Source organism: Primulina eburnea, chromosome 2 (assembly GCF_022965805.1).
Source record: "Primulina eburnea isolate SZY01 chromosome 2, ASM2296580v1, whole genome shotgun sequence".
Lineage (NCBI taxonomy): Eukaryota > Viridiplantae > Streptophyta > Magnoliopsida > Lamiales > Gesneriaceae > Primulina > Primulina eburnea.
Genome location: NC_133102.1, coordinates 3,013,099 through 3,027,325, shown reverse-complemented (window position 1 = coordinate 3,027,325; position 14,227 = coordinate 3,013,099). Strand labels below are relative to the sequence as shown.

At 33.0% G+C, this 14,227-nt stretch overlaps 3 protein-coding genes across 4 annotated transcripts; 1 reads left to right on the top strand and 2 right to left on the bottom strand.

Annotated features, from left to right (window-relative positions):
* Nucleotides 1-109: 109 nt before the first annotated feature.
* On the bottom strand, nt 110-1,346 carry LOC140819806 (heavy metal-associated isoprenylated plant protein 45). Its single transcript, XM_073180042.1, has 3 exons — nt 1,195-1,346; nt 1,010-1,085; nt 110-717 (listed from the first exon to the last, which is right to left on the bottom strand). Exons 1-3 carry the CDS (start codon nt 1,201-1,203, stop codon nt 575-577), a joined length of 228 nt encoding a protein of 75 aa, XP_073036143.1. The 5' UTR covers nt 1,204-1,346; the 3' UTR covers nt 110-574.
* A 4,729-nt stretch (nt 1,347-6,075) lies between these two features.
* LOC140819802 (wound-induced protein 1-like) lies at nt 6,076-6,925 on the bottom strand. Its single transcript, XM_073180033.1, has one exon. It carries the CDS (start codon nt 6,718-6,720, stop codon nt 6,406-6,408), a length of 315 nt encoding a protein of 104 aa, XP_073036134.1. The 5' UTR covers nt 6,721-6,925; the 3' UTR covers nt 6,076-6,405.
* A 3,673-nt stretch (nt 6,926-10,598) lies between these two features.
* On the top strand, nt 10,599-13,511 carry LOC140819715 (uncharacterized). Of its 2 annotated transcripts, XM_073179895.1 has the most exons (4): nt 10,599-11,037; nt 11,471-12,203; nt 12,554-12,626; nt 13,095-13,511. In XM_073179895.1, the coding sequence occupies exons 1-4, from the start codon at nt 10,767-10,769 to the stop codon at nt 13,230-13,232; spliced, it is 1,215 nt and encodes a 404-aa protein (XP_073035996.1). In that variant the 5' UTR covers nt 10,599-10,766; the 3' UTR covers nt 13,233-13,511. The 2 variants fall into 2 exon arrangements, with proteins under 2 accessions (XP_073035996.1, XP_073036004.1); XM_073179903.1 differs by lacking the exon at nt 13,095-13,511 and having other exon boundaries at nt 12,410-12,626.
* Nucleotides 13,512-14,227: the final 716 nt, after the last annotated feature.

Sequence of the window (14,227 nt, the reverse complement as noted above, 5' to 3'; positions counted from 1 at the left end):
GTAAAGACAAATTATCATTGAAAATACGTGATAGAACAGCAAGAACAATTTGAAAAATAAAAATAAGTTTCAATTAATTAACATCCACTTGTTCGAGCAATTTAAGGTGAATCCGAGGCCGATTCAGAAGCCGTGGTAGAAAGTGAGTTGCGATTTATCCGACTCCATGCTTGGGTAACGACTTTAGAAGCCGCCTTACGTTTGTGCAAACGATTTTCTGTTTCTTGTAATTTAATGCCTTGTGACCTAACGATTATGTATAGTTATTAATAAAATCGTTTGTTGCTTACACAAATATCCTACATAATTTAATGTATATTACGTTACACCAACCACGGAATTTGTCATGGCTTGCTCGATAGACATACTACTTGTACTACTAATATGTAGTTAAGATCGCAATCGATTCGAGCTCGAGCCACGAGTCTTTCCAGCTACAAAATCATAATGGATCACAGAATCAATATTTATGTATGCTAATACATTTGATTTCTATATAAAATCCTATAGAAAATTAAACTGTAAAAGGGAAAAATTATGTTCTACAGCCAAAACTTTTACACTACTTCGGCATTCAGTTGGTGTTTTCTGAGTTTTGGTCCCAACTCTTGGCTTGTTTTCCAATCTTGTGAAGAACCCTAATAACCTCTTCATTGGTCACGTTGCCGGTCACCGTAACCTTGTTCAACTCCGTGTCCACGCCGTAAGTTTCAATATCTGCAATAACAAATATTATTTTATTTTTCAGATAAATTACTCCATGTAGCTGAATCGTATGATTTAATCAATTAATTCAGTGTTCTTGAACATTATATTATTAGATATATAGTTAAATATAAAAGTTTAGTTGGGTTTTTGCAGGAAATTTTTTTTTTTTTTTTTACTTTGCAATTTCACCCAAAACGTTTTTAAAATAATTGTTAGACAACGTTATTTAATCACTCAATATATGAATTATTAAAATTGATATTCAAACACTGTTTAAAACTTGGTTTAGAAAAATGTTTACCTTCTATTTTCTTGATGGCCTTCAAGATTTTCTTGATACATTCATCACAGTGTAATCCTACCTTCAACTCCACCACCTGATTTATCCCAAGATATCATTCGAATCTAAGATTCATGCAAATGGGACTTCACAATACCAGATTTATTTTCTTTCAATAATAAGAATTATGATATTGAGGAACTTACATTAGCCATTGAAAATAGCAGATGAATCTGCCACAACTCTCTTGAAAGATGATCGATATTTGAAATTTCTTGAAACACAAATGGATGGATTTTTCAATTTATATTCGAAACTGTACGTGGATATGATTCTCTTTTCTTTCGTGAGAGAATTTTACTTTGTATAAAAGCAACTTTATTTGACTTAGGGGTACATTTTCCTCCGTTCAATGTTGCCATTCGTCAAGCTTTATATACATTACCAAAAGGATTTCACCATTTCTTTTTTGGACATTAAAGTATTGATCTTTGGTCGAATTTACATATATTCTATCCATTTTTATGTTCGCGGTTGATTAAAAAATAGTTACATTGATCTCGGGCGATAGAATGAGGGTTAAAAACGAGCTATATCATATATACGTGTTTCAAAACTAAGTGTATTTAGTTAAATATAAAAAAAATATAAACACAAAAACTGTTGTACTTGACTCATCTGAAAAGAAAACTCTGATAACTTTCAACTATCATTTTTCTCGAGCATATGCAATGATGCAAACGACGCGAACAACTAAACCTAGACGATATAAAATTTCACTAGTGTTTTGTAGTAATTCATGATGCAAGGGACTAGAAACGATGAAACAATTAGGTTGGAGAACCAGAATAAACGGCGATTAATTACTGTTTGCTTTTCCACTATTTTTTTAACTTCTCATACCTAAGGCCCAATCCAGTTTCGAATATTTGGGCCCATACAGGTTATCTTTCAGACTTTAGATGTTGCTTAATATGTTCTTAAACCCACCAATTTCATCTACATCCATCATACACATCGATCTTGTTTAAATTTGTCTCGTTCAGGACGAGTCTAAAATATGTCAAATTGTCTGAAACTGGACTCGGGGCTGTAACGAGTTTTAGTGGACTCATCCCATACGTATATACTAATATTAATATATTTATATTTTATTAATTAATAGATATCCTGATCCATAATTTTAATTCACAATATTTTGTCATTTATTGCTAAATAATATGGTTTAGATATAATTTTCACGAGTTTATTGATTTTGGGATTTTTCTTGACGGGTCCAACCCTGCTAGGACCCTCCAAGTTTTAGTGAAGAAGCCTCGGGTGCCATTTTTCTGGCGGCTCAGATTCTGAGATTGGCAAACTCGTCCAGTCGCATATATAGATTATCTAAATACAAAACTTCGTGTGAAATGATCTCACGGATAATATTTTGTGAGACGAGTCTCTTATTTGGATCATCCATGAAAAATTATTGCTTTTTTATGTTAAGAGTATTATTTTATATTATGAATATTGGTAGGGTTGACTCATCTCACAGATAAAGATTCGTGAGATCGTATCACAAGAGACCTATTCTTTTGTGAGACCGTCTCACGGATCACAATCTGTGAGACGGGTCAACCCTACCCATATTCACAATAAAAAAGTAATACTCTTAGTATAAAAAGTAATACTTTTTCATGGATTATCCAAATAAAAATCCGTCTCACAAAATACGACCCGTGAGACCGTCTCACACAAGTTTTTGCCTATCTAAAATATACAAAAGTAAAATAGTTGGACGATTATTTTTTTTCGTCTCAAATATATAATCCAAATTTTATATTTAGTTGTATATATTTTTTTAATGAAATAAAAAGAATAAAATAGAATTTTTTTAATTTTTTTTTTTTTGTAAATATTGCATTGGAGTATCAACAACAAACACAGTGAGATGGACGCAAGGGATCACTTTTGTCCCTACGTGCCGCCATCCGCAGCATTAAATATTTTTGAGCCCCGTGGGGTTCTTACTTCACTATTGATGGTATTATTATTAGGCCACGACTTTTCTTTTCTTTTTCTTGTTTTGAAATTATTTAATTTGTTTGTATCCCGTGTAGGATTAACTGGGGAAGGTCGATTTTAGATAGGTTTTCTCGGGAATTTTTTTATTTTTTTATTTTTTGGTAAATTAGATCCAATGAAAATCCTTATTTTTAAATGAGGATTTGAATCAGTGTTTCATTTATTATAGACCTGCCTGGATTATTATTTCACTCGGACAATATTCATTTGATTCTTTTGCCGCTATCGAAATGTGATTTCGATTGTTCTTAGTCAACATGGTTTAATTTCATGATTCAACATTAAATCAATTGTGGTCGATTTCAATTTACATGATACAGAATAAACAAAAATTTATGTGAGAAGGTATCACAAATAAAAAAATATTACTTTTTTATGTCAAATGTGATGTGATAAAAAAAAATCACATTCGATAAAATACCATGACCAATAACCACGAACCGAATTCTTCGGTGAAAACGAACCAAACCACCACAAAATATAACTGTGTATCAGAGAATAAGAGTGAAATGATTCAACCCGGAGACGAAGCCGCTCCGACACTCTAGTCCATATAACATTTGAGAGAAAAAGTATTGAAATTGCACGTAAATAGCGTATGAAATGTATATTACATATGTATGAAAGACATACCTTAGTAAGGGTTAGAGATCTTTTATTTATAGGTGTAGAGCCATAGTTAATATGGACTTTTATAATATATGACAACTAGATTTGTGCATATTCACGTAATATTTTGTATTATCTCTAAAATATAATTTATAATATGATAGAATTTTTATCATATCATCAAAATATATTATTTTTTATTATAAATATGGACATGATTATGTTAATATGAATATCAGCCGTCCCATTTTGGTGTCTCAAATCAAGACCTAATTTTACCAACAAATTGAGATACTAAAAGAACAATAGAATTTAGTGGCAATTCTTATCAATGTGCAAAAATAATATTATATATTCGTCAGCGATAAAACTGGAAATTTTTTTTGTGGATTTGATCGTAAAATTTGCTCGAAAACAAAGTGGAGTGGAGGACATGTCACGTCCACTGGATGGACAAAAAATTTCAAGGCTTTTTTTTAACGTAAAGTTGGTGGGCAACGATCTGCAATAGATGCCAGCAACTACAAAATAGTGTCACCATCCCTCGTAAAATATATGCTGCATATACTTTTAGATGAGAGGATGAACATTCGAATAAAAGTATATTTTTAAAATTTATTTATAATAAATTTATATCATTGCTCCAATGTTCTATGGCCGACAGCTTTTTTTATGGAGTTAGAACATGTAATCGTTATTTTTCTGTGTACGTTAGGTAAACTTTCGAGCTAATGTTGTAACTTGCAAACTATGTTAGACAGATAAATCTAACTGTGAAGTAATGTGCGACTTGTTCGTCCTAGAATGTCTAGGTCGGGAGATCAATTCACACCATTCATGATACATACCCCATCATCTGTTTCCCATTTGGCCATATTAGGAACAGATGCCGATATATTCGTAAAAGGTTCCATTTATCACTTCAAAACATAAAAAAAGAAACATGGGAAAATATATGGCTCTAAATCTCTAATGGAAAGTTGAATAATGTTGCCTTTCACTTGCAAGGTTACCTTTTTCCATGCCACATAAAATATTGGTCTTTTGTTTTTTTAAAAATAAAATTAATGTAATATTAATAGTTTTTTTAAAAAAATAATGATAGTTTTTATTTCGTTTAGAAGGGAGGTTTGTTACAATTTGATCGCGAATTCAAGAACTCGTCCAAAATTTGATCCTTGGTGCCAAGTTCAATAGAATAAAACTTTGTTAAGGTGATTGATTCTATGTCAGATCATATGGGGTGGGTTGTGCCTCTACATCTCATAGTTGATATTAGTTCTTGATTTGCGATAATGAATCTTTGTTGTATTAAATAAAATAATAATAATGATAATTATCCGGTTAGCATATTCCAAGTCTACATAGAACCTTATAATTTATAGAGCTACTTTGTTTTGAGTGAAAAACACAATCATGTTGAATGGGCAGCAACGTCGATATCTACGCCCTACCAAAATTGTGCCCACATCTTCTTCATTTTGTAAGATTGTCCTTTCCTTAACAGATTTGTAAATGTTAATGTTATATTAGAGTTATGATATGTTGTAAATCTATTGTATGCGTTTATATGAGAATCGATGATGTGTTACTTATTATTGGACGCGCGACTTTTTTATATTTCATCATATCTAATAAATGAGTAAATGTTCGTTGGTTCTCAATAACTATCATACCTAATATATTACCAAAGTATATTATAATAACTATACGAACAGCTTAGAGTGACAGTCGCGGATCCTTTATTAAATTTTAAAAATAACTTGAAATAGCCATTCTTGTTTTTAACAGTAAATTATTCGAAAATGATCATTCATCAATAAATATCGTTTAATCAATTCCTTCATGCATAAATTATTATTATTTTTATCTATCTCTCATCTCTCATCTCACGAGTTGTCTCGTATATGTATTTAAAATTAATTTAATACTTCGAGAAATATCGAATTTTTTTATAATATATTATATCGGTGACTATAACGAGAAATTATTATCCAGGACCAAGTAAATAATATTTATTAATATACAAGAGCAATCGAACTAGCATATTGAATTTTGAAATATATGGTATACGAATTAAATTTGGATACGCTACCAAATCAGTGAAATTTTGTATTGGGTGACAGCTACGTAAAAAAATACTTGCATTATACCTGGATTATATCATTTGATGACATCACTCTGTGGGTTCTTTCTTTTGTTATATGAAACCAGTTCTTGAACAATGTCAAAAATTAGACGTGGCGAATAGTAAAGCACATAAATGTTTGTGAGGTGATTGTAAATATGAGCAAATCATTTTTTCTTAGTTACTGAAATAAAATATATATCTTATAAAATTTCTCATATTAATTTGTGCATTTTTTTAATAATTAAATTCGCATTTAGATTGGATTATTAAATAATATATATAAAGGACAATCATATTGGTATTTTTGATGTGAAAATGTGGTCATTTGGCACAAACACCATTTTATAGATAATGGAACATCACACAAAACACCGAACACGGACGAATCGACGATAGAGGATCTCCCAATCATCATCACCGACTAAACAAACACTAGAAACACAGTAAATAAGGACTGAAGTAGCTGATCAGAGCCTCTGAATATCAATCACAGCCTTCCAATCTCAGACCTCAGCCCATAGGATAGGGGCACACACTTGATTCGATCACTTATTTATTTCCACGATATTATTAATCCACACGTGATTAAACCCTAGAACCGAAGCTCGCTTCAGATAGCAAGCACGAGACCCGGCACGGATTTCCCGACCCGATCTGGGAAGCTACTCTCCCAAACGGAAGGGCAGTGAAGCGAAGCAATGCCGAAATCGGACTGTTCAGATTTGCCGAAACGCGTGACGGTGAGGGATGTGTTGAAGTACTCCTTAACCTGGGTTATTATCCCATCAGTGACCGTCCAGGCGTGGACCCAGGCGATTGAACGGGACTGGTCGAATCCTTCGGCTAGGACAATGTGGCCAAAGGCGGAGATGCTGTGGGGGACGAAATGGAAATGAGATTCCTTGTCTCCGGTGAGTACGCGCATCAAAAACTGGTGAGACGGCGGGCCGTGGAACCACCACTCGAGATCTGCGGCTAGGATTTCCTGGATTTTCACGGCGTCGCGGCGCTTTAAGGCGTCATACAGGGCGGTCACCACCCCTTTGTTGAAAGATTCCTCCAGAGCTTCCTGAGATAAAGCCAGATCCTGAAAATGGAGAGCAGAAGAAAAGAGTGAAATAGCTCGGAAATGATAAAATGAGGAGGCAGCGGCGATGGTATTTATAGTGAATCGGTGGTGGTGTTTTGGTGATTTGGAAGGATTGTCAAGGGTAGAACGGAGAATACACTATGGGGGTTACGTGGTAGACGGTTAGTGGATTTGGTGGGGTCTCATTCACAGTCTTTTAAGGAAGTGTACAAATTCAAAAAACAATCAAGCCAACCTTGTTGGACTAATTGACTTACAGTTGGCAATTTATAAGTATCACATATTCTCGAACTGTTACAATCTAAATATTTATTTATATATATATTTAAAATAAAAAAGGAAATAAATTTATGAGACGATCGAATCGATCAATATTTAGAGTTAATGTTCGGATAGAGATAATCGAATAGTTGATTTTTACTTTATTATTAGATTAATGGATATTTTTAAAGATCCATTTTTTATTTTTACTTTAACAAAAATTTGTGTGAGATAGTCTTACGGATCGTATTTTGTGAGACTGATCTCTTATTTGGGTCATTCATTAAAAAATGTTATTTTTTATGCTAATAATATTACTTTTTATTGTGAATATCGATTATCGATGTGTTTGACTCGTCTCACAGATAAAGATCCGTGAGACCGTCTCACAAAAAACCTACTCTTTTCCTTTTGTCCGCATTTTATCAATTCTTGAAAGTCTATATTTAGATTTTGGACTGTTTTTTAGTTTGTAAGAGATTTTTTTTATCACAACAAATATAAATAAAATACAAACATGCACGGTTTCAAATTAAAAACAAGATAATAATGAGGAGATAAATAATATGATATAATAAGAAAAATAATAAAAATGATAATTAATATAGTATTTGATTTGATTTGATTGATAAATATTAGTTTTTTTTTTTGTTTGATTGATTATATTTGACATAATATAATAAATTATATTAATAAAATTATTTATTGAAATTAATATTATAAATGTAATTCAATGATTTGATTGATATAAGATAAATATTAACAAATGAATAAATAATATGACCAAGAAAACATGAGAATTGATAAAATAGATTATCAATTAGTTAATGGCAAAAACTTGTGTGAGACGGTCTCACGGGTCGTATTTGTGAGACGGATCTCTTATTTGGGTCACCCATGAAAAAGTATTACTTTTTATGCTAAGAGTATTACTTTTTATTGTGAATATGGGTAGGGTTGACCCGTCTCACCGATTATGATCCGTGAGACGGTCTCACATGAGACCCACTCTTAGTTAATAATGTAAAACTTCAAATGGTGTCTTAGTGTCCAAAATAAAACATTTTTTTTCTAGGTTATCTTTACTATATTTAATGTATGAACATCGTTTAAAAACTTTATTTTATACTTCTAAATCTATCCTTACATTTTTTCCAAGATATTTTATAAATTAAGTTGCATAATATAAATTGCTCGCTGAAAATCTTCTCAAATTATCTTCTCACTATCTCATTATTATTTTATAATGAAAATGGACCAATGACGGATGGAAGAATATGAAATCGTTATATAAAATTGACGGATTGAGTTGAAAATTTTCAATCTTCCAAAACGATAGTCGCTTAGTCCAGATAAATAGCAGTTTATCCACCTCGATATGTCAAATTACGTATAAAATTAGCTAAACATACCACCTAAAATAGGTGGATGGGTACTTTCTCAACCAACAAAAAGGTGAACCGAAACATATCTAATTCTAAATATGTTGACTAAAGCGATACATATTGGAAGATATGCGAATGGAAAAGTCGTACATGACATTAGATATTCGATATGATTTATATTTATGTGAAGATCGATTATATGATATTTACTTATTAGATGTATTGAAATATTTAAAAATAATATACCTTATAGATAAATATAAATTCATCGATATTTACATAAATACGTACGAACAAATATATAATATATTAATCGATCTTCAAATATACTTTCTAATATTAACAATAATTTTAAAAAACAAATAGATACCGTCATGAACCTCTTTTGCCAATCCTTCGCAAGAAATGCGAGACTAGCGAAGGAAATAATTGATGACGTAATGGGTTACATTGTTTAGGCCGTGGCCATTGAGCAAGTGTAATTGGTTACTCAATGGCCACGTGTTTGGTCTTCGTTTTTCTAACATGCGTAATTCATGTATCTAATATTACACGGTGGGTTTTATTAAATTAATTGTAAACCGTATAATCATATTCCAACTATCAATTTTAATATTTCTCATTTAAATCGTGTGATTAAATAATTAATATCATGTTAAATTTTTTATAGCAACTTTGTGGAAAAAATATCTAAGTAACATGCATGTACATGTGTTTAATAAAATGATTTAAAAAAATAATGAAATTAGTCAATTAATTATATCATTTGACGAAAAATTGTAAAAGATTGGACAAAATATATAAGACTAAAAATAATACACCGCAGTGCAACTAAAATTGTCAATTTTCCAAATTTTAACTGGCATACACACACAGATTTAAATTGATCTGTTCTCAGTCTCGGTGAATTCCATCTTGATGCAATAAAAATGAGACGATACAAATGCATCTTACTAAGTCATTCTCGGAGGACCAAAGAGAAACAAAACAAAAACAAAAAACCATTCAGGCAACCATTATTGTTATAGCAGATTACATCATTGAAAGAAATCTAACAAATTTCTGTAACAAGAAATTAAAGTCCCATTCTAGTAAAGAAGACCCTCCTCCAGTTCTTTAGCCTTCAGAGCCTTGTTCATTCTCAGGAAAAGTGTTGCCTTCCAAGCATCCTAGGTGCTAATGAGGACTGTCACTTTCGGAAACGAGTGAGTCTCATGTAAGACCGTCTCACAGATTATGACATCGGAAACGAGTGAGTCTCATGTAAGACCGTCTCACAGATCATAATCTGTGAGACGGGTCAATCCTACTCATATTCATAATAAAAAGTAATACCCTTAGCATAAAAAGTAATATTTTTTCATGGGTGACCGAAATAAGAGATCCGTCTCACAAATACGACCCGTGAGACCGTCTCACACAAATTTTTGCCTTCGAAAACGGATCATTATAGAAAATCATATGGAGCCAAAGAATAATATAGACTTGTTCATGATACAAAATACAATGAATCCTAAAAGTATCTCATACATTTTTCCTCAAAATGGTAAAAATTCGTGACAATACGAATTTCTACTGCCAACATAAACTTCATCGAATTTATGTGCCATACTCACACGTGTATTGTTTTTCACATAAACCATGTTGTGTAATTCGTTGTGGAAAGATCAAAGTTACATGGACTACGATGGATATCTTTTTTTAGCATCAATGTTAATAAAAATATAGTATAATTTTAAATGCTTATGTTCAATGATACTTATAAGAGTAGGTCTCTTAAGAGATGGTTTTACGAATCTTTATATGTGACACGGATCAACTCTATCGATATTCACAATAAAAAGTAATATTCTTAAAATAAAAAATAATATTTTTTCATGAACGATCCAAATAAGAGATCCGCCTCACAAAATACGACTAGTGAGGCCGTGACAAATTTTTGACTAGTTTACAAATGGTTAGATTCGAAAACTATCTCAAATATTTTTTAATCTCAAAATAAATTTAAAGTAATTTCTTATTTTATAATAACAAAAATGTGACATAACTTGTTTCAAGCATGAACTTCAAATTTTCTGTTACACATGGAGGGTTCCAGAGAAAGAGAACTAGTTTCGTGAACATTCTCTGTACCTGCATTCCCTTGCAGACCTCAACCAATTTTCCCGCCATCTTCCTCAGCATCCTTCGAGTTCCCCTGATCGAATCAGGATAATTCACACTTGGAAGGAAAGTATGGAGAATCGCAAGAGAAAACCCTTTTCAGACATTACGAACGCGTACAATCTCATCCCCACCTCGACCCTCCGCAAGCTCGTCTCCTCATCTGGTTCCAATTCCAGTCGAACTTTGATTTTGAGCTCCAATCCTGGTTTCAGAGGCCAGAAAGTTTGCCCGGATTCGTCCCCCACTTTAAATGGAGTTGATACCAGGTCCGATACTAGTATCGGGTCTTCCGTCAACGATGCCCATGCCCTGACTTCGAGAACTGTGCGATTCCAGAATTGTAAGTTTCCCTTCGACTTCAATCTCGTAATGCTAATTTCTGCTTTTGTGTTTATTTAATGTGATGTAGGACTGCAATCGAGGGCGTGAGTTTTTAGTTACTTGGTGTGATAATTTACTTGCTAAATGTTGAATGTTGATCTGGAATCGTTTTCTCGCTGTTGTGCTTATCGATGGAAAAACTTTTCCGGAATTTCAATGAATCCAGTTATTTGGGTTCAAACTTGCGTACGAGATTGTTTATACTTGTATATATATTTTAAAAAATCAACGGTGGAGTAGCTGACCTCAATTATTTTCTGTGATTTGTTCGTGTTCTACATTTCTGTTTAACTTCTAATCTTAATTAATTATGCGTATTGGCATTTTGGGTGGAGCATGTACCATGATTGCAAAGTTGAAAGAATTTATTTATATCTTAATGTTTACTGAAGGTGACATGGGAAATAAGGATATTGTATATGAGGGAAGACAGACTACTGGTGACTTTAAGAATGAAAGAAAAATTCATGGCATGACTGATAGTTTCACTCCTCTAAACAATAAGAAAGACAAAGGGAAGGCGATTGTCGGACAGTTCAGTTTCACACCTCATCGGGTAATTGGAAAACCTTGTTCTTCACTTGAGAAAACAGATGGAAACAATATGGGAAATCTTAGTCTCTTTGGTGGGTCTTTTGAGAAAGTCAAAGGTTTTAGAAAGGGAGTTCTCAATCCTTCTAGCTGCTCACACGAGAAAACAGAGAATAGGAATGCAAATCTGAACGATCCTGGTTGCTCAAAGAATAAAACAGAGGAGCCAGGAAAGGGAATTACCAACCATTCAAGCTATTCATTTAACGAAAAAAAAGAAGAAGGAGAAGTGATTCTTGAACTTCCTGGCTCGTCAGTTCAAATGGCAAAAGCTGTAAGGAAAGCGCCCCTCAATACTAATGCCTTTCTTGTTGAGAAAACAAAAGAGAAACTGAAGTCTCTTAACCATTCTGGCTATTCGCCTGAAAAAACAAGGGAGAAAGGGAAGGTCATTCTCGCTCCGCTTAACATGGTTGAGGGGTCATCTGCAGCTGTGACAGTTAATTGCCATCCTACAAGGAGAAAAACCGTAAAGAGAAAAAAAGACACTGGGGCCTCTAGTTGCCCCCCAATGAGGAGGACCCAAAAAATAGTGTAAGTCTGTCTTTCCATATATGCTCACACACATGAATGTGCACACTCCCACTCTGTATTTGCCCAATCAAGTTTTTATAAGATTTAAGATTGTTTGGATATTTACCTGATTTAGCATTTGCACTATGTTACAAATCTCTCGGAGCATAATGTATTTACGTGACGTGCTCAGTTATGTGTGCTAAATAACCTGTTTCTTATCAGAGGAACATGTGATTTCATATGCTGTAAAAGTACCTTATGTTTTGCACCAATATTTCTGCTTTCAGTTTGTCATCAGTCTGTTGTTTTTCAAGGTAAGTTTCTTGTTCTTCAGTCTTCACTCTTGTTGATATTTTTCTCTCATTCAGGAATGATTTTCTTGAAGCTGGAGACGTGAAGTCATCGAAGTCACTTACTGTTCCCCGCCCAAAACATAAAAAGGTTTGCATGGTTTTTTCTTTTCTCGGCAGAAAGAAACACGGTTCTAGTTCCAATGTTTAAGCATGAGCATGTTTCTTCTGATTAAATTAAACTACTAGCATGGAATAAATATGCTGTAATTCCCCTATCCTACTATAGTGCGAATAGAACTATGCAATTGACTTGGATTAACTAGTTTTGTCCAGCAAAAACTGATGTGAAGTCCTTGCTAGCTGAGGATAAAATATTACATGGATTCTCATTTGCACGGATATGTAGACGGAGCATTGCGCATATAGTACACTAGGAGTGGAGATATGACTTGCATTATTCTTCCATCATTTGAACTTAGTTGAGAGATCGGAAACTAATTATTATGAGAGCATTCTCGTTAAATACCATTTTTTGTTAAAATAAATCTATTGTACTCTCTCCGTGTGATCAAATTTTTTTGTGCTTGCTAATGTCCAACACCGTGTTAATTTGCAGAAGCAATGCCCTCGACCAAAAACTGGTGATGAAAGCTGCTTGCCACTTGATTTTATCGAACAGCAGAGAGCATATTTTAAAGAGGTTGATGAGTTTGAACTGGCTGAAGAGGAAATCTCCCAAGATGAATTGGATTAGGAGAGGTAAGAGCGACATTAGTACTGAAGTAGGCGTAACAGCACATAGAATCCTTGTACATCCTCAAAGTGATGCATTTAAGTGATGCACGTCTTACTAACTATTCCTGTTGCATTATAGATTTAATTCAGACTCATTTTCTGAACTGTTTATGAATTTGTATGGAAATTTTTGGTGTAATTGAGGAATTATATATGGGTCTCTAGTCTACCATGGATAAACTTATCCACTGTAACGAGTCAACCATCACTATGAAATAGCAGTGGGATTCTTTCGGACCTCGGTGAGGTAGATTGAATGAGAGAGAGCTTATAATATGAAATAATGGCCTTAAAAATCACATGGTTTGGCTTATTGGTTTCGGTTTTGTTAGTTGTTATGGTTATGCAAATTGCAAACTTTCACCATTCGAATAACTAAAATATGAGAGGAAGCAACAACCCGTTTCTGCTGACCAAATTATTTCAAGGACCGCAAAAGCAACAAATGGTATCCACTCCACTCCTCTTTTCTGTGGAAACATCACAGAACCTAATTCTTTTAATTTATTTGGAATTTGCCAATTGACAAATGTAATTGTTTTCAAGTTAACGAGAATGAGGCAAGTACCTCTGTTATATTTTTGTAAAATCGTGAAATTATGTGTATTACCAGATTTTGCGGCTAATCACTAAAATTTATTTATTTATTTTTTTTTAAAAAAACCTTGTATAAAAGGCGATTCAAGCAATAATTAGCTACAAATTCTACGAAGATAGCATTTGTTTCAGACTGCAATTTATCTTTGTGCTTGTTTTTCTTGCTTTGGCTACAGGTATACCGTATACGTACACCCTAATTGTTCAATCCCACCCACAAAAAAAATAAAAATAAAAATAAATACGATTCTCTTTAATCATCAAACAAATTTCTACACCTCTATTGCCAAGTAAAAGACATTCTATCTAATGTCTTCGAATGAATTTATTTTTAATTTTGTATAATTTCTTTTTATT

Coding starts and splice junctions, on each gene's coding strand:
- LOC140819806 (XM_073180042.1), bottom strand. Junction 718..1,009: donor GGCCATCAAGAAAATAGAAG/GTAAACATTTTT, acceptor TTGTTATTGCAG/ATATTGAAACTTACGGCGTG.
- LOC140819802 (XM_073180033.1), bottom strand. CDS start 6,720: ATGCGCGTACTCACCGGAGACAAGGAATCTCATTTCCATTTCGTCCCC.
- LOC140819715 (XM_073179895.1), top strand. CDS start 10,767: ATGGAGAATCGCAAGAGAAAACCCTTTTCAGACATTACGAACGCGTAC. Junction 11,038..11,470: donor AACTGTGCGATTCCAGAATT/GTAAGTTTCCCT, acceptor TGTTTACTGAAG/GTGACATGGGAAATAAGGAT. Junction 12,627..13,094: donor CCCGCCCAAAACATAAAAAG/GTTTGCATGGTT, acceptor GTTAATTTGCAG/AAGCAATGCCCTCGACCAAA.